The sequence below is a fragment of the Gallinula chloropus genome (genome assembly GCF_964237585.1).
Source record: "Gallinula chloropus genome assembly, chromosome: 3".
In the NCBI taxonomy this organism is placed as follows: Eukaryota; Metazoa; Chordata; class Aves; order Gruiformes; family Rallidae; genus Gallinula; species Gallinula chloropus.
The window spans coordinates 101413255-101438026 of record NC_140087.1 but is presented as its reverse complement, the minus strand read 5'-3'; the positions used below and the strand labels follow the sequence as shown (position 1 = coordinate 101438026).

The 24772-nt window shown below is 40.1% G+C and overlaps 1 protein-coding gene across 1 annotated transcript in view; it reads right to left on the bottom strand.

The window, feature by feature from the left end:
• The window catches only part of ERICH1 (glutamate rich 1), a gene marked incomplete at its 3' end in the record, with an annotated part of 150922 nt that overhangs the window by 113654 nt on the left and 12496 nt on the right, over nucleotides 1-24772 (bottom strand). The window contains exons 2-3 of the mRNA XM_084261167.1: nucleotides 21074-21268; nucleotides 4920-5054 (exon numbers count right to left, since the gene is read on the bottom strand). Coding sequence (XP_084117293.1) covers nucleotides 4920-5054; nucleotides 21074-21268 — 330 coding nt within the window. The remainder of the gene's footprint in view (nucleotides 1-4919; nucleotides 5055-21073; nucleotides 21269-24772) is intronic.

Below are 24772 nucleotides of genomic sequence, written 5' to 3'. Positions count from 1 at the left end.
ATAAAGCACTGATATGTCTTGCTCCTTTCAGCTTTATAAAGGGTTTCACCAAAACTGGGCAGGTTGTCATCAAGACAGTAACAGCATGAGTACTGCACTGTAGTTCAAAGACATGAAAGACAAATGAGTGAGACTTGACAACAAAACCAACGGGTCATAAAATTAAAATCAAAAAACACCCTAAGAGCACTTTGCTTTGAATTTTCTTTATTCTTCCAGGTGCCCTCAGCTATTGCATACTCCTGAACTCCTTTTTATTTTGCACAGTCTCTGGGTCAGGAATTTGCTCTGCCACGAGTCTAAGAAACACCAAATACCACTTTGGGACGCTACATAAAAATATGGATTTAATATGAAAGCACTTCAGAGAGAAATTACAATCCAACACAGTGTTTTGTGCACAAATAAAATAATTTTATATCTTATATTCTATTATCATGGCTTAGAGTATCCAGAAAGAAACACTGCTGGGGAAATAAAATCAAACCATTTATCTTTAGAAGGTTACATTTATAGCATTCGTATTTTAATATAAAATACAGTATTTCCTATTGTTTCACCTGTCTTAAAATAAGAAGAAAGAACTACGCAATTTAACTTCATTTTAGGAAACTACAAATCAAAACTAAGCTACCGCTGCCTAGCAAGTTAAGGAACACAATTCAAGTTTCCTGGATTCTCCTTTCACATGTAACCTCCTTTTAAACATAGCTCCCAAGTGACAACTCCTGAAAATATTTCTCAATAAATAGATAATTATTATTTCTGATTTGAGAGCTTTAAGCTCTGAGGATACTGAGTTTGTGACCAGAATTTGGTAGATGTTATCTGTAGCTTGAGCATTACACATTTTTAATGCCATTGTCAAAAGTATAAGGTCTACTGCTAAAAGAAAGTTAGCAATGCACTAACATACACCAAAGTCAATACAAAAATCATGTGAAAAACAAAGTAAGTTCTCCACATTATTTCCTCCCCTGACTGTCTAATTCCTGTTACTCAATTTAGTAAACAAAAGGCTGACAGGATCACGCCAGTCCAGTGACTTAATTCCTTTGTAAGAGTCAAGTGAGTTTTTTAGGAGTTATACACCTGATTATTCTAAGAAAGTTAGATACATTTAATTTTCATTATTTTCTTGAAAGGCACGGCAGTCTTAGATTTTTCTTCTCATTACTACAGGTTCAATGACCTGCTTACATGAAGAAAGCAAACCTGAAGGAGCAGCTTTAGCCTCCCCACCTCTAGGAAACACATAAAAGAATTACACAGGGAAGCCAAGATGCTTCACAAAAGTTTCATCCTGATGCCATTACTCATCAGTGCATGCATCACAAGGTGACTGATCATGTTCAGGGCATAACTGACCATAATTTGACACAACAGATAGAAGTATTCAAATAATTTGAAGTACTAAAAATAACATGTAGAGACAGATGGAGAAAGACACACAAAAATATTCCCACAGATCTGCTCTGTGGTTCCCCCCCCTTGTTCAGAAGCTAGTCTGGGCAAGATTCATTTCATTCTGACAGTATCAATCACAACTACAAGTTTAAAGAAGAAAAATAATGGACAAACCCAAACATATTTTAGAACTGGCAAGAAGTTATTTTAATTAATATTTGTAATTAAACTTTTAAATAACTTCTTAAAAACAGCTGATGCCTAGATTAATATTCAAGTCACTTAATATTTCATTACTCCACAGATTAATTTAACACAAATGAAATATCAGCCATGGCATATCTATTCCTCCTAATAATCCTTTTATATTAATTCAGATAGACATGAATTTGGTTTTCTTATTTATTGAAAAGACATACTAAATCAAACCAATATGTAACTAACTTACAAACTAAAAAATTTAATACCAAAATACGGTCTGATTATTTTCAGGAGACAGGTTTGATGGAAAACCATTTTGTTGTTTGAGTCAGGTTTCTGTTTGTTTGAGTTTTCACAGAATCTGCTTCCTTTGCCTCCAGGTCTAAAGGCTAGAAAAGCCTAGCAAGGCAGCCTTGTGTTACCCAGCACACATACAACATGCTCCTCTTTCTTTTTGTTAAAGGAAACACAGCAGAAGATAGCCTGTTGCCCTTAAACAGATTCTATAGATAGTGCTAAACCAATGCAAACACCAGGTGTGCACTTCCACCTTACCGAGCTGGTTCTTTGGGAACACCTGAGGCATTTCTCAAAACCAGAGATTTGTCTCACATATAGAAGAGGTTCATACATACACACACACACGCACGCTCCCTCTTTCCTTCAGAGCCAAATGCTCACATTGGAGCTTTCCTTTATCTTTTCAAAAAAACAGCTAAGTGAGGGATACACAACTGAATCTAGGCCAGTAAACTACATAACCCATGGCATGATTGTCTACAAACTGTTCCTTTTGCATTTTATGAGCTCTGCCTGAAATCACAACCTTCATCCTGCAACAGATTTTATGTATATGTTTAAATACTACAGGACATACACGTGAGTAAATTTAACCATATCCCCCAACCTTGCAGGATTAGCACAGAGCTCTAATTCTGCAATCCATAATTAGATGGAACAAATAATAAGGGCCTTAAACTGCAACAAGAAAGATTTAGCATTAAAGGTTGTGAAATGCTAGAGCAAATGGAAAAGGGCATATAAGAAAAATCTCTCTACAAGGAGGTTTAAGAACAAATTAGGCAAATTCTTGGCAAGAGTGATATTTACAGTCAAACCTACCTTGCAAAGAGAACATAGATTAAAACCCCCCAAAGACCACTTCAAACTTATTTTTTCTTGATTCCACGGTAAACTGTAAAGTCAAGTAACAACCAATCCAAAAATAAACCTCTCAAAATTCCAGATGCATTTGTTAACTGTTTAAAAAGGGGCTCTAGTCTAAAACCTTCTCTTCCTGAACACCAAGACTGGGATCAGCTAAAAGATATCACCATCCAAACAGCCAATATTGTCACTAAGCAACACCAGGACACTACTTATTACTACTGTGGTTGAGTATGTTTGTTTTGAAATACTAGAGGAAAAGATTAAATCTAAGAAGTGAGCAAGTAAAGGCACTGTTCAATAATCTATCCACTGCAAAACCCCAACAACTTGTTATGCCTCTAAAAAGGGACAGTATAGTGCAATCCTACATTCTGTTCTACTTTACTGCTATGCAATACATCAACACCTATTATGTACTACATACTGATTTATTCATAGATTTTAAACAGAAGCTGAGTAAATCTGCCACAGAAATTATGGGCTGATACCTTAACAAGGCTGTATCTCAGCTGCAGTAGTGCTCAGGGGCCTGCATTCTAATGTTTTATTTCAAAATCACTTTAGTCCCTGTATAAAAGCAAATGCTATAAGTGTCTCTACCTACAAAGTATTATGAGACTTCATTTAGTCTTACTGGCCAGATACAGCAAAGGGGACCGTCCCTCTAACATATGAAAGGAGACCACAACAAAGAACAAACAGAGATTATACAGCAAGAAAGTGAGAGAAAGACTACTTCACAGCCAGAACAAGCACCTTGAATCCAACATGCTGGGAAACAGAAACCAAACGAACTATCCAAAGAGAACCACATAACTAAACAAATTCAAGAGTAGGAAAAAAGACCCTGGGTTCTGAACATGAATGTAATCTAACATAACAAAGAGAAAAGCCCAACCTTGAAGCTGTGTGTTAGAACACCTTGCTATACATAATGTCAGCAGTACCAAAATCTACCATTATGTAATTCTGGAGAAGCAGTAGCTTTATCAAAGAAAAAAAAAAAAATCCTTTACACCATTTCATACCAAGAAAGAACACTCTTGATCTGCCACCAGTCATGCTGTACTTTGCTTCAGTCTCTCAGGCCACCCTGATGGTGGTTTCATTCATATTCAGATTCTTAATGGAGCTCAGAATAGAGTGCAGACCCAATTTCCAAACCAAAAATTCCCCCCTGTGGGTACTGTTTCCAAAGGCAAGGAGCATTTGCCTTTCCGTATCTGCAGGATTTCTCTCAGGTTTTCCTTACACTTAAGCAGTCTCCAGGCTGAAATGAATATAGCGGTTTAATAAGTGCCACTTATCAACTGTTTTACTTCAGCAGGCTCACCTGGATATTTTCTTTGCTGCAGACTGCCCCTAGCAACAAGTGAGAGAGATACACAGTTCTGGACCAAAATACATCCAGAGGAACATAGCAATTGAAAAAACCAAACAAGTTTGTCTTATCTAAGCTCAGGCTTTCTTTCCAAGACAGACAGAAGTAATTTAATTCTAGTAATGCTACTCAGAAGACCATGTTTTTAACTAAGGTCAACCTAGAGCCAACTTCTTTACAGACCCTGTGCTTCTTCCTTTGTATCCTTTGACAACACTAAATACTGGTTCTGAAGTTACCTGGTCACAGTTTCTCATCAGAAAGCCCCTCAATGCTTGGTATCTCCCCCCCATCCCCATCAACTTCAATCAGGTGAACATCTATTCTCATTAGAGGAAGTAAATTTGAAAAGTCATTAAGTCTTTGCCCAATTCCTCAGAACATCAGGACAAAGACTGATTAAACTAGTTTTATCTAACACTTACTCTTGAAAATAATGACTGTATAAGCAGGCATAATATGAATTGTACCCGTGGCACTTGAAGGGAAGAAGCTGGAGACTTTACCTCCAGTCATACTTTATGCAACCAGTAAGCCCAGTGGCACTGTATGGCTGTCACCAAATGCTGAACCTGGTCTGACAACGGAAGTGAACCCACAGGGACGTACATCCTCATTTTGCTTATGTTGCAAAACAGTGACACCCACTGGCAGCAACAGTTTAAATACTTAATTGTTGCAGTTTGGATCTACTTGGAAAGAGTTGCTAAGAGGTTTCTCTTGAGAAACATTCTTCATAGTAACAGCTAGACAGACTCACCTGTTAAGTCAGCACTGCTGTCTGAGTCCTCAGAAAATGAAGCGTTAACAGCATCTGGCGTAACTGCAACGTAACCATCCGGAGGAAGAGCCACTGTGTACATTCTCATTGGAGATGGAATTGTATTATCACTACCTACAAAACAGAAAAAAAAAAGCATCTGGCTATTGATCTCAATATAGATTTTCTCAAACTTTTTCCAACTACAGTGATGACAGTAGAGCGTTCTCAATAATCCTTATAGAGGAAATGGAAACAAGAGAAAGTGAGGGTGTGGAATGCTGAAATGATCCTGCAACCAGTAAATCTGCACTGAATGCTGTAGCAGCTACAAATAAACAAACACTCCACAGGTTAGTTCTTTCCACCAAAACCACTTTGTTTTCCCTCTGTAGGACAACTCCTCTGCCCTAACTTCAGAAGGGGCTGATTTTTAAAGAGACACACTACACATCTTTCCCAGTTCCACATGAGCATACGCTGTTTCTTAAGAAATGCTGATTCATAAAAAATGGACTGAGAGATAAAAGCTCATTATGAGGTGACAGAAGCAAAAGAATCACAGAACTGTGGTTTGTCCATCTGCAGACCACCAATCTTCTATGATCTCATCACCGGCTGGCTGGATGGAGGGAGACCAGTGGATGTCATCTACCTTGACTTCAGCAAGGCTTTCAATACTGTCTCCCATGACATCCTGATAGCAAAGCTGAGAGAGCACAGGATAGATGAGTAGACAGTGAGGTAGGTTGAGAATTGGCTGTCGGACTGACCTCAGAGCGTGGTGATAAGTGGAGCAGAATCTGACTGGAGACCTGTGACTAGTGGTGTTCCCCAGGGCTCAGTGTTGGGTCCAGTCCTGTTTAATATCTTCATTGACAACCTTGATGAGGGAATAGCATCCACCCTCAGCAAGTACGCCGATGATACAAAGCTGGGAGGAGCGGCTGACACGCAGGAACACTGCGCTGCCATCCAGAGAGACCTGGACAGGCTGGAGAGCTGGGCAGGGAGAAACCAGATGAAATTCAACAAAAGCAGGTGTAAAGTCTTGCATCTGGGGAGGAATAACTGTTTGTATCAGTACAGGCTGGGGGATGACCTGCTGGAGAAGAGCTCAGTGGAGAAGGACCTGGGGGTCCTGGTTGATGACAGGTTGGCCATGAGCCAGCAGTGTGCCCTGGTGGCTAAGAGAGCCAAAGGGATCCTGGGGTGCATCCGGAGAAGTGTGGCCAGCAGGTCAAAGGACGTGATCCTCCCCCTCTACTCTGCCCTGGTCAGGCCCCACCTGGAGTATTGTGTCCAGTTCTGGGCTCCCTGGTATAAAAAAGACAGGGACCTCCTTGAGAGAGTCCAGAGAAGGGCTATGAAGATGATTAAGGGTCTGGAACATCTCCCCTATGAGGAAAGGCTGAGTAAGCTGGGGCTGTTCAGCCTGGAGAAAAGAAGACTGAGGGGGGACACCTTATTAATGTTTATAAATATCTTAAGCATGGAATGCAGGGGGAATTAGCCAGCCCCTTTTCAGTGCTCTGTGGAGACAGGACAAGGGGCAATGGCTGCAAGTTGGAGCACAGGAAGTTCTGCACCAACATGTGGAAGAACTTTTTCACAGTGAGGGTGACAGAGCCCTGGGACAGGCTGCCCAGGGAGGTGGTGGAGTCTCCTTCTCTGGAGATATTCAAGACCCGTCTGGACGCCTATCTGAGTGATATGAGCTAGGGAGCTGCTTTGGCAGGGGGGCTGGACCCGATGATCTCTCGAGGTCCCTTCCAACCCCTACAATTCTGTGATTCTAAACCTAGCCTGTGCTGGTGTTATAGGCACAAAGGGAGTTTGAAAACAACGCTTGACAAAGGCTCAGCAGCCTTACTCAAGAAGGGTCATCTCCTCCTGCTTTCTCTGCTCCTTTCTAGGGCAAGATGACTACCAAGGACCAGCTTTCCAACCATTTCATTGTAGAGGGAGTTATCTGCAATGACAAGTCAACTGTTTTTGTAGGATTTCTTTCCTCCTTACAAAGTATTTACAAGTACATGCAAGAGTGGCACTACAAACTTCATTTGTTCACTAAATGAGAAGTAACTGTATAAGCATCTCTGCTGCAGTTACACAAATCCAGCCCCAGTAGCAGACTGTAATTTTTGCTCAGTAGTGTTCAATCCCAGGAAGACAAAAGCCTTTCCAGAAGGCCAGGATGTTCAGAGTGTCCCCAGATGCTGCAATGTGATTTTAGATGGTTCAGTGTGGTGTTCTACACTCAGCCAGCTCCATAAGCCAGCACAGACACAGCACTAGCCCTCCCTTCTTGGGAGCAGTGTGCCCCTTTTAAACACAGAGAACTGTTCAAATAATATAAAATAAAACCATTTTTGTCAGGTAGACACAGTTAACCTCCTCACATCACACACTTGCTAGAAAATCCCCAAAGATGCGAGTCTGCTACCAAGCTACAGCCATGGTTGGAGTAATACTGACGTATTTAAATTGTAGTTGTGTTTCTGACAGAAATAACTCCTGTTAGGGATCTATATTTCTAACATGTAATTTAACTATACACTAAAATTTCTCAGATAATGCGATTCAAAGAACTCAGCGTGGCTGATCATCTTAGATATGCTAGACATGCATCATCTTATACAATGTTTTGGATTGGAAGTGACCTCAAAAATCACCTAGATCCAACACCCTCCCCTGCCATGGGCAGGGACACCCTTCAGTAGACCAGGCTGCCTAGAGCCCCATCTGACCTCAACTTAAATACCTCCAGGGATGGGGCTTCCACAAACTCTCTGGGCAACCTGTGCCACTGCCTCACCACCCTCATAGTAAAGAATTTCTTCCTAACATCTAACCGCTCATCCAACCGCTTCATGTCTTTCCTGTACTGGGGACCCCATAGCTGAATGCAGTATTCCAGGTGGGATCTCAAGAGAGCAGAGGAGAGGGGCAGAATCACTTCCCTCGACCTGCTGGCCACACTGTTCTCGATGCAGCCCAGGACACAGTTGGCCTTCTGAGCTGCTAGTGCACACCAGTGTCTCATGTTGAACTTGTCATCAATGAGCACCCCCAAGTCCTTCTCCTCAGAGCTGCTCTCAATCCATTCTCTGCTCAGCTTGTAGTTATGCTTGGGATTGTGGTGACCCACATGCAGGACCTTGCACTCCACCTTGCTGAACTTCATGCAGTTTGCATAGGCCCATCTTTCCAGCCTGTCAAGCTCCCTCTGGATGGCATCCCTTCCCTTCAACTTGTCAACCTCACCACACAGCTTGGTGGTGTCAGTAAACTTGCTGAGGCTTCACTTGATCCCACTGTCCATGTCACTGACAAAGATATTGACTAGAGCCAGTCCCAGTACTGACTCCTGAGGAGCACCACTTGCCACAAACCTCCACATGGGCATTGAGCCATTGACCACAACTTTTTGGGCTTGACCATCCAGCCAGTTCCTTATCCACTGAGTGGTCCATCTGTTGAATCCATGTCTCTCCAATTTAGAGACAAGGATTTTGTGCTGTACAGTGTTGAAGGCTTTGCACAAGTCCAGGACGATGATGTCTGTCATCCTTCCCTTTTCCACCATCTCTGTCACTCCATCATGAATGGTCACCAGATTTGTCAGGCACAATTAACTGTTAATGAAGCCGTGTTGGCTGTCAACAATCACCTCCATGTGCCTGGGCGTAGTCTCTGGGAGGATCTGCTCCATGATCCTACCAGGCAAAGAGGTGACACTGACTGGTCTGTTTGTCTATGATAAAGTACATTTCTGGACATTCGAGGCACTTTTGAAAATATGTATCACAGTTGTTTTCATCACCATTACCAGAACGTAAGAAATTTTGAGAGTATATTTTTTTTCTTGAAAAACACAGAAAATTTCAAAATAATACTGCCAATACTTACTTTAATGGATGATAAAGGGAAATAAATAATACAGAAAGATAAAGAACAATTATGTGCTTTGGAACAAAAAAGATGCACTGAAAAGTTGGAGTAATTCATCAGCAGATCCTTTCTAGGAAGGTGAATGCCAAGTCACTGAACTGGCAGTACCTGCATTTATTCCCCCCCCACACACTTGTCCAATTGATTAATGATGAAGTGCTAATTAGTGACAGTTTTAAATGTATAAATGTTTGAGTTACTCTTCTGATCCATTTCAAGTTTCCTCTTTTTCCTTTTACATTTAGATCTTGTAAACCAAACATGACCATGAAAACATTAAACCTTTGTAGCAGTTTTGACTAACTCAAACCTTTTAATCATAAAAGGAGTAGATATATTTGGATACTAACTTCTCAGGTCAAAACTGTTAGACATGACAGAATTTAGAGGACTATCTGTAACACCTATCCTACAAATAAGAACAGTAACAATTTTTACTATGTAAATGAGTGATGACTCAACCCATCATTTTTAAGTTGACCTATTTAAACAGAAGTCCCCAAATTACACATTTATTCACCCCATATGCATCTAAGTAGGTTAAAAAACATAAGCCATGCATTAGATATGCAAATCCTGTGCAAGTACACCAAGCCAAACTGTTAACGTATCATTAAAAAAATCCCAACCACACACACAACTGTATGATCTCAGTCTATCAGCAAACCTTCCAGTCTCAAAACATTACGTCTGGATTTTTCCAGCTTGGAGACATAGAGTCCTTAGGCTAAGAGATGGATTGGTTATAATCTCAGAGAGTCATAAACACTGGTGCAAAGCAAATGGCTAAGATTAAAAAAAACATGACAAAAAGGGGTTTTTTTTTTCCACTAACAAAAATAATCAGATACTGTTGATGCTCAAGAACTCTCTTCTACTAGTTCAAAGCCATGAATCCCATTTCTGAAGTTTTTTTGTCTTATGGAAAAAAAAAATAGAAAGAAGCATCTAAAGGATGTTTACAAAACCAGAAAAAAGAACAAGCATTACTCTTAAAGGCAAAATAATAGCACAGAATAAATATTTTGAATCAAGTTGTCTCATATTCATGTTCTTCTCCACAACATTCCCCACATGAGAAGCTCCTTTGCATGTAAATCAACCTTGTGCACAGAGTAGGGAAATGCATCTAAACTACACTGTTACCAAGGTTACATCTGCAAGTATGTCAGCAGCTTGGCTACTTATTATCTTTTGCTATGCTACTACAAACAAGTCTTAGACCTTTTAAGGAGCTGAGGGTAAAGCTTCCATCTTTTCTTAGTCATGTAGAATTCCAGTAGCTGCCCAGTTTGCCATCATCTCAGGTAGTCACAGTATATTTTAAGGCTATTTTTCAGTTTCTTTGAATTTCCCCCTGCCTCTCTGAATGGTGGTACAGAATACAAGTATGGATTCCAGATGCCCTGAACATACCTCAATATGGACAGAGCCAGACCACACATTCGCATTTTTTTGAGTGATAAAACCCTGGGCAGAGACTTAATCACTCTGGTTCCTGTGGTGGGTTGGCCCTGGCTAGCAGCCAACACTGCTCTCTTCCCCAGATACTCACTCACTACTCACTTGCTGTGTCCTCAATAGGGCAAGGGCAGGGAAAAAGCGGGAACAGGAGTGAGAATGCTCATGAATCACAAACAGAGAGATGACTTAACCAAGTGCTGCTGTGGACAAACTAAACTCAGCTTGAGAAAACTAACTTAATTTATTGTCAATTACTTGAAATATTTATTTACTGACTTGGGAATTGGGAAACAAAAGCAAAATAAAATGCAGCAAACATTAAAGTACTTAGGAAAACCACCTTTCCTCCCCAACTCATATTCACTACAAACTTCTCTCCTCCCCACTTAATATCACTGCAGGTTACAGTCAGTCCATCAAGTGAGCCAACAAGCAATGTGAGATGGTGGTGGCCATCTACAGTCAGTATATAATGGTTTCTTTCTGCTGGTCCTTCCTTCTTGCTCTTCCCCTCCATCATCTGAAGTTCTCCATGAGCTGCAGTCCTTCAGGAGACACTTGCTCAAACACAGAGCTCCTCCTCTGACCCTGGTGTTCCCATTGTCGATTGTTCCTCTTCTTCATCCCCTTTGCTTTCAAGAGCATTTTCTCTTTTCTTAAACATGTTTCCCCAGAGACACCTGCACCAACTTGGTGGTAAATACAATACCCAAGTCCAGAAGTCAACTAGAACCTCTTACAGCCTTCCCCAAACAACTCTCAAGTTAGACCAATTTGACCAAGACTGTGGACTTTTCCACAAAGTTATCCCTTGGAAAGACCCATCTATCACTTCTCCTTTAAAGGTCATTTTGTCCAACCCCCCTTGCAGTAAGCAAGGACATCCTTACTAGATCAGGTTGCTAATGGAAGAGGAGATTTCATCTCCGTAAAGAGGTCTTCACAGAAAGGCACAGGAGAGAACAATTTGTGCTGGATCAAACCCAAGGTCCAATTAGTTCCGTGCTGTACCTTCTACAAAAGTCAATACACTTAGTAAGCACTTACCATGTGGTGTTACAGTACAAATGAGAAAATAAGTCTCGAAGTTCTGTTGTCTCATTTCAAGTTTGCATTACAATACGTTTTTACTTATTATGCAATCTAGAATATAACTATGTTTTACCTATTCCTCATTATTATATAAGCAAGATTGAGTTTACACCCTGAAAGCTCTGACAATCCCTGTTGTGCATATTTGACTCCTCTTTCTCTCTGCAGAACGTAGATGCATTACTGTTTTCCCCTTCACTGACTAGCAAGACAAGCGCCTTTGAAGACTGTGCATAAGCAAATCCTGGGCAACATACTTTGTCTCCTCCAAAGAACCTTCATAAATTAAAGTGCAATAAAGGTGGTATCAGTGACTTAACCACAGAATGTGGACCTTGAGGGTCCTCCTGAGCTGTGGTACTGAGAGAGATACTTTTCCAGTTGATCAATGAGAAGACATCAAATTGTCCTTCATCAGTATGAACATTAACACAAACCTGGTGACCCTAAGCACCTCCCAAATACCACAATGTATACACACCTTTGTTCAGATGATATCTGGGTTCCTGAACATGAAGCTATAGTTACTCTAGTCTGTCATGGTGAGGTATGAACTTCAGGGACATGAGACATTACATTGTGTACAACCATCCTTTCCTCACAGGTTGACTTGCACAGGATTATTTTCAAGTCTCAAGTCAAAATAAATGGTAGACTTCTGCCTTTGTGGAAAGCACTCTTTAGCTCAAGTAATCTTCTGTGCAATCAGAAAGTACAATCCTTTTCCTCAGACTGCTGCATAATTCCTGCTGCTTGACCTCAGCCTTCAACAGAATTCTCTTCAGATAAATCACACTGGATAGAGAGAAAAGGTGACGATGATACTAAGTAACCTAGCAAAGTGCCAGTCATTTGTTTTACTCAAATGACAACCATCACACAGGAATGGACATGTGCTACTTTGCTGGGTGAATGGAGCAGTTGATGGATTATTTCTGTACGAATTCACTACTGAAAGTTGGAACATGCCTCTCAAAGTTATGGAGCTCCCTTTTGGAGAATTAATAATATAGTCTACTATTACAGTCTATTTCCATTAGATTGTTTTAACACCTCTAGTGACAAAAGTCTTATTAATTTAACTAATAGAAAATTTTCTCTCATGTGAAAATACTAGGATCCAACACATGTCCCCCTCATTATCTCTAATTTATTGAGATAATCAAGGAGTGTCATGCAAACCAGGTTTTGGCTCAAGATACTCTTTCCATTGATTCTTCATCTCTTTCTCAATTAAAGAGTCTACTGAATGTTTTTTGGACATCTACTCATCTCATGTGACATTATTTACTGTTGTCACTATTTTATTGGCTACATACAGTACCTGTAACAGAATACTAAAAAAGTATTAAGCTTTAAAATTATGAAGATGTCTGCTATTCTGTTTAAAGTAAGTTTCCCTAGTTGCCAGGTAAAACTTAAGCATATAATTCTATTCCAAGTTGCAGTTACATCAATTGAAAACATAAATGCAATGAACCCCCCCCCAAACAGATAATTAAACGGATACATGTTGTTCTCTGCTCTGAAAATCCTCAAGCAGCAAACTGTTGAGGAACATCGTCGGGAGGTAGTACGATATGCTCATTTCATTCCAACACTCTTTGGCAATACTATGGGCCACTACACAGTAGTGTAGAGAGCAGTACTGAATTTTTTTGGATTGACCTTAATTTCTGCTACTTTATTTGGCTGTCTTTAAACAGAAAAAAGTTCACTATCCTTTGATGTTCAAGAAACAGCATGTTTTCACCGCAGACATGGGTATTATTTTGTAAAAGCCTAGCCAAATAACAACAGATTCTTCAGGTACATACTATTTGTGCCTGGTAGCATGCTGTCACTCAAGCCAGTTCATTCCAGCCTCCCTCCTGACATATCCGTGGAAGTGCTTCACTTCATTAAAGAGAGCAAGCCTAGGTTACAGAGGTTGCTCCCTCCTCTCAAATAATGGAAACAACTACAAAGTCAGTATCTATGACAGTCTTTCCCAATAAATGCTTTTTAGGACTTCGTGACTCAGTACACTTGATTAGATAACCAAAACTCAAGATTTATTCAAGATTTATTCTTGAATGAAGATTCCTTTTTCTATTTGTAGCCTCTGGCCTGTAATGACCAGTTATCCCCACTAACAGAAAGCGAACAAGATGGATGAGTGCAAGTAGCTTCTCTTTATCCCACCTTTTCCACATGTGAGGAAAATAAGATTAGTTTATGTCTGAATGCACCTGGTCCTCATGACCACCATGTTTCTTAGGAGCTCACACAAACACAAGGTCTCGCTAGGCAGAACCTAGACAAAGAATCTGTAACCAACTGTGATGGCAGCTCCTCTCTCAGCTCTGTCCCCTGGGGAGAGCATGCAAACTGAACAGAATGGAAAAGGGTACCTGATGGCCAGCTGTAAACTTTGTCCTTTTCAACACACTAAGGTAACGATGAGATTTCCAGTGAAACCATATTCAGTGGTACCCAGGAGTTTGGAGGGATGGATTCCCAACCTTTTTCAGCTAAAGCACACTGCAATACTTTTTTTGGAAGAAGGGTCCACTTAGTATTTGACAAGCTACATTTCAGCCTTCCTGTTCAAGCTTGAGTATGATTACAAGGCAGGGAGAATGGAAGAATAATGGTATAAAATAATGATAATCCACACACTCACCTTGTGTTAAATGTCTCAAATACCTCTACAAATATTGTTTAGTTACCTTTTTGTTAAGGCCTCTGCACTTTGGAAAAGCTGTCTATTTTGGAAAATCCAACTACTTTGGATTTCATTTAAGTTGTTCAATTTTATTAAAATCTACTGAACTAAAAGGTCAAACACAAGTTACAAGTTATATTAACACTTCCTTATTCAGATTCATCATCCAACCAAGCAGCAGATAACTACAGTAGTGTTGCCCAGCAGTGCTGAGATCTTCAACTCTGTAAGGCTGCTGTTGGGGTTTATTTGCAATTAAGGGCAATCAAAGCCCCCGTCTTGAGCGTTTTGGAACAAGTTGGGGCTTTCTTGTGGCATTTATCTGCCCAGTTTTGTTTCTCAAAGCTGTCTCATTATCTACTCCGCAGGCCTAGCGTGGCCTTTCCCATACAATAGCAGTCTGCCACAGCACCTTATGACTTCTGTCACTCTAAGGGCTAGTAGCTTCTTTCCACAAGCACATTTGGATCACTTACACTTTTTATGGCTGTGCATTTATTTCAATGTAGGTTGCAGCTTCTTCAGTATAAAACAAACACTCTTCCATTGAGTGCCAGGCCTTACATTCTCACTTGCATTTAGAACAGGAATCATATTTTTCAAGAGCTGAATCAGGTGCAAGATGACCTAAAAACTAACACAAAGCTGGCTGCCCCCTGCCCCCATTTCAATATTATGCCACAGGTCATTATATATCTATATAAAGTGAAGCAGGGAGCATGACAAATACTAGTTGGTCAGCAACAAACTATGTAAAGGATGTGCAAAGCTCTGCCTAAAGGACTTACAATGTTAGCACTGTGCACATTGTTATAGCTCAGGAGAAACAACTTATCTCCAAGAAGGGACTACGCAGACTTGAGGTGCCCTCTTGTTCTTCAGAACCAGCTTCGTGGCTTTGTTAGCAAAACAAAAGCTAAAGCTCACCAGAAGGACATGTAATGTAGAGTAAATGAAGTAAGCGGCCATCAAAGGTCTTTGAGGCCCACCACAACGTGCATGCTGGAGCAGGTGATAATGCATCCTCATGACAGAAAAACTAGCCATTTCTTGGAAACCCTATGATGATGCATATATTATGAATACGCATGTGTCCTGTATAAAAGCTGTGTAACTGACCCTTTATGGTGCATACATTTGGAGGAGCAATCCCCTGTGTGCCCAGCACTGCTGTAAAGAATACCTGTTTAACAGTCACTAAGGCTACTGAGTTCTGAATTCGGCTTTTCACAGCATCAAAAGGAAAAGTAACCTACAAAAAAAAAAAAAAAAACCAAACCAACCTAAAACCAAGGCATTGCTTTCCTTCCTTGCAAGCTTTTTTTTTGGTGGCTAATAAAAATGACATCACCTTCTAAGTTCAGTTTAAACCACATTTTTAAACCATTCTGTTTTCTGCTAATATTTCCACTGGAATAATTTCAGAAGTTATCATTGAAAGTAACAGGGTCACACTCAGAATTTACAGACATTATTACATCAGTAAAGTTTGCAGGGAAGAGGGAAAGGGTTTGCTGCTCAGAGGACTGCAGCAATAAAGACAAAAATCCTCAGAAGTACTTCCTCATCATTGCATTTCCTTCAGCTTGATGGAAATAAAAAGCTTCTGAAGGAAATGAAGATCTATCATTTTTACAAGGCCCACATGTACACTAACTTTTAGATTAATTTTTTTTTTAGACACTTAGACTGGCTGTATTATAGCCTATTCTAATGGAGACAGGACTTAACGTTGTAAGTCAGCCTCAGTTTCATTACATTAGAAAGGGCAGACTAAAACCAGAATAGAAGTAGAAATCCTTTTTCTTATTATTCTCATAGTCTGATAAAGAATTTTTACTTACAAACTGCTACAGCATCTATTCCCTTGGGAAAAGCAATGAAAACAAAGCAGGATAAAGAGCGAGAGTGCAGTAGGGAAAAAGCCTCGATCCAGGAAGCCAAGCAGCAGTACTTGCTCCAGAGCAGAATCCGACTACAGGCAGATGGCAGTTTGAAAAATTACAAGCTAGGTAATCTTAAAAGTGGCACAAGCTATGTTTTTGTTTTCTAAAAGTTGAATGTCTGAAGTAATGATGAAACAAACTGCACAGCTAAGTGTTATTTAACTTAACAGTGTCAGTGTCTCTTATATCCTGGGATATAATTGCAGGCAATATTTTGATTAGATGTCTAAGAATTCTAGCTGCACGAACAGGAAAGGAAGCTATCAGTGTTAGGTTAGTACTCAGCAGTTACTTCTTCTAGTGTTGCAGGCCTTATTTGTACAACATACTTTTCAAAAGCCAAATACATCCCTGCCAATCAATATAGTGTGGGTTTTTCTTAAATAAATGCAACAACACTGAAACTAAAAGACCACATCGAACGTGCAATTAGTTAATTGCCCTCACTGATTGAGTGATTATTATGTCATTACTGGGACTTACCTGAAACTAGATCAAGAAAAACACAGATGTGCTTATCAGAATAAAAGTAAGCAAAGTTTAAGCTCTTAAACTTCCCCCCTCCTCCCCAAACACTTTTTTTATTCCATAATTAGAAGTCATCAATAAGATTTTGTGTCCCTCTGTGTACAAAAATAACACAAATCACAGAAGCACAAAAAGTTATGGAAAATCATTTGCCCTGAACTGAGTTCAGTATCAAGTTCACATTTCCACTTTCCAAATAATGGTTAGAGGGTACAGTTGGTAGGAAAGACAAGTAGTAAGTAAGTAGGAAGTAACAGCAGAAAACATGAAATCTTGACTCTGAATAACTACAATTTTTACAATGCCAGCTTAAAGTAATAAACTTGCCAGCATACACAGGAGCAGGAGAAACATCTCACACAACCCATTTTGTCATCAATGCATTAAAAATAATTTCAAACAGGGAGACAAGGTGGACAGTGAGAATGCTAACACAAATAATTACTGTACTACAATTAGATTCACCTCAGGACTATCTATCAGTCCTTCTCTAGCTGAAAAGTCCATTTTTACCAAGTTCTTACACAAGTCTTTTCTGTTTCCTTTCTCAAGATAATTAGTTTTCCTGCAGCTGGCTACATTTAGGTTTAGAGCTTGTTTACACTTAGAGCTAAAGCTGGCATTTTCTACTCCAATTAGCCGACCGCTACATGTTATTAGATGAGCTACTTGTTAAATTGCTTTCAGTTGTCACAGGGGCCAGCAGATTTCTCTATGACAGCTAAGCTGTTTGAAACTAAGATGAGGAAGAGAAGAAAGAAAGACTGAAATGTATATACACATAAGAACACTGGAAAATGAAGGAATCTGCCAACCAGCAGCAGAAGAAAACCACAAGCCAATGAGCACTGCCAGGCGAACTGGAGACTGAACTACAAGGCTTTGGTTTTGTCACAATGGAAGTTACAGACACATTACAAGCAGCCCACTCAGTCTGAAAAGACAGGGTTTTATGTTTATGTTTTGGTTTTTTTGGTTGGTGTCCCCCCCAGCCCTACCTTTCCCCAAACCCCAGATCTCTACATTTGCCCCAAGCACAGTTGCCAACTTGTTAATCTGGTTGGGCACCTCTTCTACCACAGCCAGCAGAGGTTGGGGTCTTCAGTCAGACACTTGCTTTTGGATTGATCTGTCCCATTTTCACAGTGTAAGGCCACTGTAACGCAGCATGGAATGAGAGAATTCTTAAAACTGAGAGGAGATCATTATAGTGTGGCAACACTTCGTTGTATAATAGTCTCCATCACTCTTTAGCTGATTCAGAAAAGACAGCTTTTCAGAGTAATTAACTAAACCAAGCTTAATTGTTTAACCAGTCTCTAAAGCTGTTTACCACAGTGGGAACTGAAAGAGTTTAATTTCTCAAGCATATGCACTTTGTAATTCAATCAACTAAAAGGCAGGACTGTTCATGTGTTTTTATTTTTTTAGACAAGTTTTGTCTCTAGGCACTCGGGTCACAAACTTTAGTTTTGTGTAACAGAATGGCTGCAGAAAGACAGGATTAGGATGAGTAAGGACAGTCTGGGCATCCCAAGGATGACTGAAGTGCAGTGTACTGTCAGTATTAACAGCCTCAATGGAAAGAGGAAGGAGAACACAATTACACAGCTGTACTGAATTTTGACAGGAATTCCTTACACAGGACAACAATGCTGGGATATTTCACAGCTGACAATGTCACTTACTCCATATTCATTAAGTAAACCCATGAATGTCTATATAACATGTTATGGATTTCTTTTTGTAAGAATCTGAAACTCAGGAGTAATAGCTTCATTACCTCTTATGTAAATAAACGGAGACAAAAAAAGTGAACTGGGTTGACTACACAAGATCTGAGATTCTGCCTAGGCTCTCTACATTTCAATCTCCTTTTTCAGAATCAGGGAAAACAAAACCCAAAGGCTAAACAACACGCTTTATTCAGAAAAAATGAATACTATAATTGTATGCAAGCAACATCTATCCTTCTTCAGCAACTCAATTTTAGTTTTTGTAAGGAAGATGCTAAACATCTTAAGACATTCAGATAAACATCTGAGACTAAGGAGATCATGAAAAATGCCAATCCTGAAATTAGCAAGTCTCTAGTCAGAAGCATCTATGTCTATGTTGAATGTATGCTGAAGACATTAAAGTATCAACAAAAGAAAAGAAATCACAGAACTGCAGACATGAAGAGAAACATTCCCCATGAAAGTAATCCTTGTTGCAAGTAGAATCTGCCCTGACAAGGGTCAGAAACAAACAAAACCAATCATCAGAACAAAGTTTAATCAAAGACCATATCCCAGTGAGTAATTCGTACTTACAAAGGCCTTCTCATTTTTTTGCCAGACTGTTCTTGTTTTGCAGTACAGCAAGTTTTAAAGCATTTATAATACTGCACTTGGAAGCATATTTGCAAGCTTAGGGAAAACGAAATTAAGACCTCTTATTTGTAGGAGCTTTCAGTTTTCCATTTGCTCTCTTTAATATTTTCCCTGCCAAGAGAGCTCAGGTTTATTGCATGTATGTGTAACTGAACCAGCTTTATTACCTTCAACCATTTATCTAGACTCTCTTTATGTTGAGGGAAGAAACCCTCTTTTCTTACATCTTCTGGAATTAAGAACTACAGCACTTGCAATGAAAGAATCAGGCTCCTCAAGGGGAAAAATGTTTAGGAAGTCTTATCTAATTGTCCTGGGGAGCGGGAAGGCCCTATTGTGATCACGTACATTTTCTTACAGAGTATTTTGCTGGAATGGAGGGAAAAAATTCTCGTTTAGGACAAATAGAATCCAAGGGGAAAGTACATCTTATTATGCCACTGAATGGAAATTTTAGGTACAGCACAGGTTTTGGGGGTTTTAATTTAAAAAACCCTATCTTTTTAAGCCCTCCTTTGGGCTTCAGAAGAAAGACAGCATCTCCACATGTTTTCTCCATCCCTAAAAGAACTACCACATTCCTGAAGAAAATGCAAATACCACGAAGAAGATCACACTGCAGTCAAAGGACAATGTCCTTCAGGATTCTCCTTCAACTTCCATTTATTCTGGGTCTTACTGTAAGCTTTATCTCCACTACTATGTGGGGAGCTTTATGGCACAACCCCTTTTGATACGAAATTATTTGTTTTCCAAAATTAAATGAGAACCAGTCATTAACATTGGACCTGTTCTTCTATATACTTAAATATCTAACTTCAACTTGACCTCAAGAGGCATATAAATGCAGTAAAAGAACAATCTTTTAATTTATGGACATAAGACCCTCTTATGCTTCAAGATTCAGACATTTAAAGCAATGCTACAAACTGCATTCCAATGAAAGTAACAATCTAGAGGAGGTTTGCCTGTGCTATCAGAAATGGTATTTTTCACAATTTGAAAATAACTGTTAAAGCCAAGTGGAAGATTGTGATCAGTTTTAGAGTAAGAGCTGTTGCTTAATGCTAGAAAATGTTTAGAATTTAAGTCAGCTTCTTTTTAAAGAAATCTTCAATTTCTTATTGACAACAAATTAATTTTCAGTAGATTTTGAAGGAACAAAAAACTTGTCCCCAAACTATAAAAACATCTGTTCTTCTGTAACACCAACGTTCGATCCCTGCTACTCATTCTTCTCACTCAGTCTCCTGCCCTTGACCACATCCATGACCAGTTCTTCATTGTTTGTGAGTAACAGGTCTAGCTGAGCAGCACCTTCAATAGAGAAAGCTCTTTATGTTCTTGGGAAACATGCCTTTTTTATTTCAGGTCAGTTTAACAACCTCGTTAATTTATGGTAAAATTTGGTTTTCTGTGAGCTACAACACGCAGCAATTCACGCTTCTATACTTAGGCACAGAGCCTTTCACCCACAAGTGATATCACAGCTACCTCATTGTACAACTCCATCTTTTGGCAAAGCACCCACATTTTACTATCCATTTGAAAAAGAACTTTTACTTACCTGTCAAAATATTCATGTGACACATCATTGCATTAACACACACAAAATAATGCTCTTTAGCAAGGCACAAACACAGCACCTAAACTGTAACCTGCCTTCCTGCCTTCTGCTGGGTTTATGCTCCCCATGGGGCTTGCAACGTGAGTGCAGGAGGAATTGCTGGGTCATGTATTCCCACCAATCTTTGGATGTATATCTAATAGCCACACAGAGTTGTGCCAGCATGTGTCATTTTCTCACTGTTCAACAGATATTACACTGAAGACAGTTAGGAAACTTCAGTGTAAGCTCTATTAGCTACTGCTAAATGCTGCATTCACACATGCGTGCCAAGATGATTTCTTGGCTTCCACAGACCTAAGCGCTGACCTCAAATGTTCTAGATATTAAGTACCACTGGTGTTTGCACTCAAATTTTTCTGTTGGTTTCAATAGATGAAACAAGTAGATACAATACTGTTCTTGAGTAAAATAACTATACTTAAAAACATATTATCAGAAAAAGGACTATGCAGTCTCACCTTGATGTGATTTGCAGGATGTATCAGTCGATGTGCTAGCTTCTGCTGACGAAGTCTGAACAGTATCCAAAATCTTTTCTTTGGATTTTGAGCCCAGATTTCTGAGAACTACTTCCTCTTCTCTACTTGAAGTGTGCACAAGAGAAGATGATGATGTTTCAGCATAGAGTCGTTTCAGTACTTTCCCTATAAACACTGTGGGGTAAGAAAGCTTTTTTAAATGAAGAAATGCAGTGTTTTAGAAATATTTTAAAGACTTAAAAAAAATGAAAATCAACTAATTAATGCAAGATATTTTCCCTCATATTCCACACAAGCCTGTCTTCAGTAGTCCCTACCTCTAATAGGTAAGCTGAAAATACTGTATTGAAGTCCTAAGCTCAAGTCAGAAAAGCAGCTTTAAAACCACAGAGTTCACTAGCAAGGTTATACATGAAGTCTCCTATTTCACTACATTTCAGCAATAAATTAATACAGTACATTTACAGACTAAACACACATTATTTAAAAAAAATCCTTTCAAGCCAAGTACTTTCCTAAACAAGACTGCTCAAAATGCAGGTCTCTTCTGGCACAGAGGCCCTACAATTGAATCACTCATTAAAATCAGTAAGCTGCAACTATTAAATCACATCGAGAAACTAGAAGTAGACAGCAGCAGAAACACATGGTAACCCAATTATTTCTACAGAATTAGCAGTATTCTTATACGCCTCTTCCTCTTATGGGCCCCTTTCTGACGACACTGGCAATCTGCTACTAGCTACTCAAATGTAAGCATCATTTGATAAAGAAAAGAAATATATGCAAATAATCTAATCCTCACAAATCTACCATCTTTATAAGGGTGCATGTGTATTTTAATCACCTGAGATTACATATTATAAAAAATATAAAGTAATATTAAGAATCTTTTTATCTATTGCAAAACAAGATCCCTGGTTTCACGAATTCCACATGGTCAAGCAAATATTGTGGGATGGGGAGGAGGGAAAAGAAAGATTTGCAGAAAAACATATTACATAAACTACAATTTTAAATTGAATATATAGTGTATGGACACTATACAAGCAACCTAGTGCAGATTCTTAAAATATAACAATGCAAGTCCTTTTCTTTTGGCAGAAATAAGAAAAACGTCTCCTACTGCAGCTTCACAGAAGAACATACTGTCACATAACTCCCTTCAATAAATCATTCCAAAACTGAAAGAAGTCACCACCATCAATCTGAGAAAACCTTGAGCCACCCATCCTTGACAGACAAGCTATCTCCACATGTACCTTGGTGATACACTTCATTGTCATGTAAATGACTAAATATTAGGGGAACGTCTTGGACTTTTTTGGATGTCTTTCTAGTTTATACATGATCACTTACTCTCCTTGTGCCCAATCTCTTGGCTAATCAGTGACCTTGTGAAAAGCCTAGGACAAGGAGCAAGCCTGAAAACATACTTGTACAGTAAACTTCACTTATGAAACCCTAATTTTAGTTTTTCGACTGTTGCCCAACGTTCAATGGCATGAAGAAAGACCAATCCAAAACTGTGACAAGCTGCCAGTAATGTTCCCATCAAGTAAGCACAATGTAGTTTGCAAGCTATAAGACTACCATTCCCTGCAAGACAAACACCAACAAAAGACTGTGTATTTTCTTTTCATAAGGTTCCCTCACCAAGATAGTCTACAGCTAGAAAGACAAAATCCAATCTCCTCAAAGGGCAGCTAGAGAAAATATGCAGAAATAAGCTGTATAAGACAAAGGTAACTGTCCTTTGCAGATCTCTGACTCTAAAGCAAGCTATCCTAAAGGTTTCTCCTGGATCTTTTGCCTGAGTATTGCTAGTAACCCTGCAGCATTTTAATGCACTCTAGTTCAGACATTACTAAATGTCATGGTTTAACCCTAACCCCCACACAGCTGCTTGCACATTTTCCCCCAGGGTGGGATAGGAAAGAGAATGAGAAAGGTGGAATTGTGACAACTTGTGGGTCGAGATAATTCAGTTTAGTAGGTAACAAAAGGTATGTGCACATGCAAAGGAAAGCAAGGAATTAATTCCCCACTTCCCATGGGCAGGCATGTATTCAGCCATCTCCAGGAGAGCAGGGGTCCATCATGTCTAACACTGACTTGGGAAGACAAACACCATCACTCTGACTGTCTCCCATTTCCTCCTTCTTCCCCCAGCTTTATAAGCTGAGCATGACATCATATGGTATGGAATATCCCTTTGGTCAGTTGGGGTCAGCTGTGCCAGCCTACTTGCTGGTGGGATGGTGTGAGAAGCAGGAAAAGCCTTGATCGTGGAGCGATACTTCCCGAGTCAACAACAAAAACATCCCTGTGTTATCAACACTGTTTTCAGCACAAATCCAAGAAACATTGCACCACAGGAGCTGTTATGAAGAAAATTAACTCTAGCCAGACCACAAAGCTAACATTCAAGTGCTTGTGTTGAAGCAGCTATTCTTGCAAAGCAAGTGATCATTGGGATGAATCTATATATGGAAATACGTCTTCCCCAAGCCTGCTGCAGAGTGCCTGCCTCCTCAGTGGATTTTATACTCCCCATCTTGAAATCTGATTTCATCTGTTCAGTTCTCTCCCCTCCCCTCCCCCCCCAAAAAAAAGAAAAAAATTATTTCACTCTCTTTTTTCCTTTTTAAAATATAGTGACTATACTTATGCACTGATGCACTGTTTTGGGTTTGCATGGCAAGATTTTGGAAAGGTGTGTGAGGGGGCAGTACCTACAGGGATGGCTTCTGTGTGAAGCTGCTAGAAGCTTCCCCCATGTCAGATTGAGCCAATACGATCCAGTTCCCAGACCGACCTGCCACTGGCCAAGGCCGAGCCCATCAGCAATGGTGATGGTACTGCCTGTGCAGTAAGGGAGTTAGGAGACAAGAGAAAGAAAAAAAGCAGTAGCTGTAGCAGCTACAGAGAGGAATATGTGAGAAACTAGAGAAACCAACGTCAGTGTAGGACAGGGAGGAAGTGCTCTAGGCATCTCAGCAGAGATTCTTCTGCAGCCCTTGGAGAAGACCATGGTGAGGCAGGCTGTCCACCTACAGCCCATGAAGGGCCCAACACTGAAGCAGGTGGAGGTACCTCAAGGAGCCTGTGACCCCATAGGAAGCCTACACTGGAGCAAGTTTGCTGTCAGGACTTGTGACCCCATGCTGGCGCAGTCTGCTCCTGAATGTCTGCACCCTGTGGAATGGGCCCACACCGAAGCAGTTTGTGAAGAACTGCAGCCAGTGGGAAAGAATCCCACTGGAGATTTCCATGGAGGACTGTCATCTGTGAGAGGGACCCTGGGCTGGATCAGGGGCAGAGTGTGATGAGTCCTCCTCCAAGGACAAAGGAGTGCCAGAGACAATGTGGGATGAACTGAACACAACCCCCATTCCCCACCCCCCTGTGCTGCTCAGGGAGAGGAGGTAGGTAATTTGGGAATAAAGTTGAGTATATGAAGACAGGAGGGGTGGGGAGAGGTGTTCTAAGATTTGGTTTTGTTACTCCTTACTCTAGTCTGTTTCACTTGGGTAATAAATGAGATTAATTTTTCTCCCAGTTGAGCCTCTTTTGCCCGTGACAGTAACTGCTGAGTGTCTCTCCATGTCCTTATCTCAACCCAGGAGCCTTTTATTTTCTCTCTCCTGCCCAGCTGAGGATGGACAGTGACAGAGC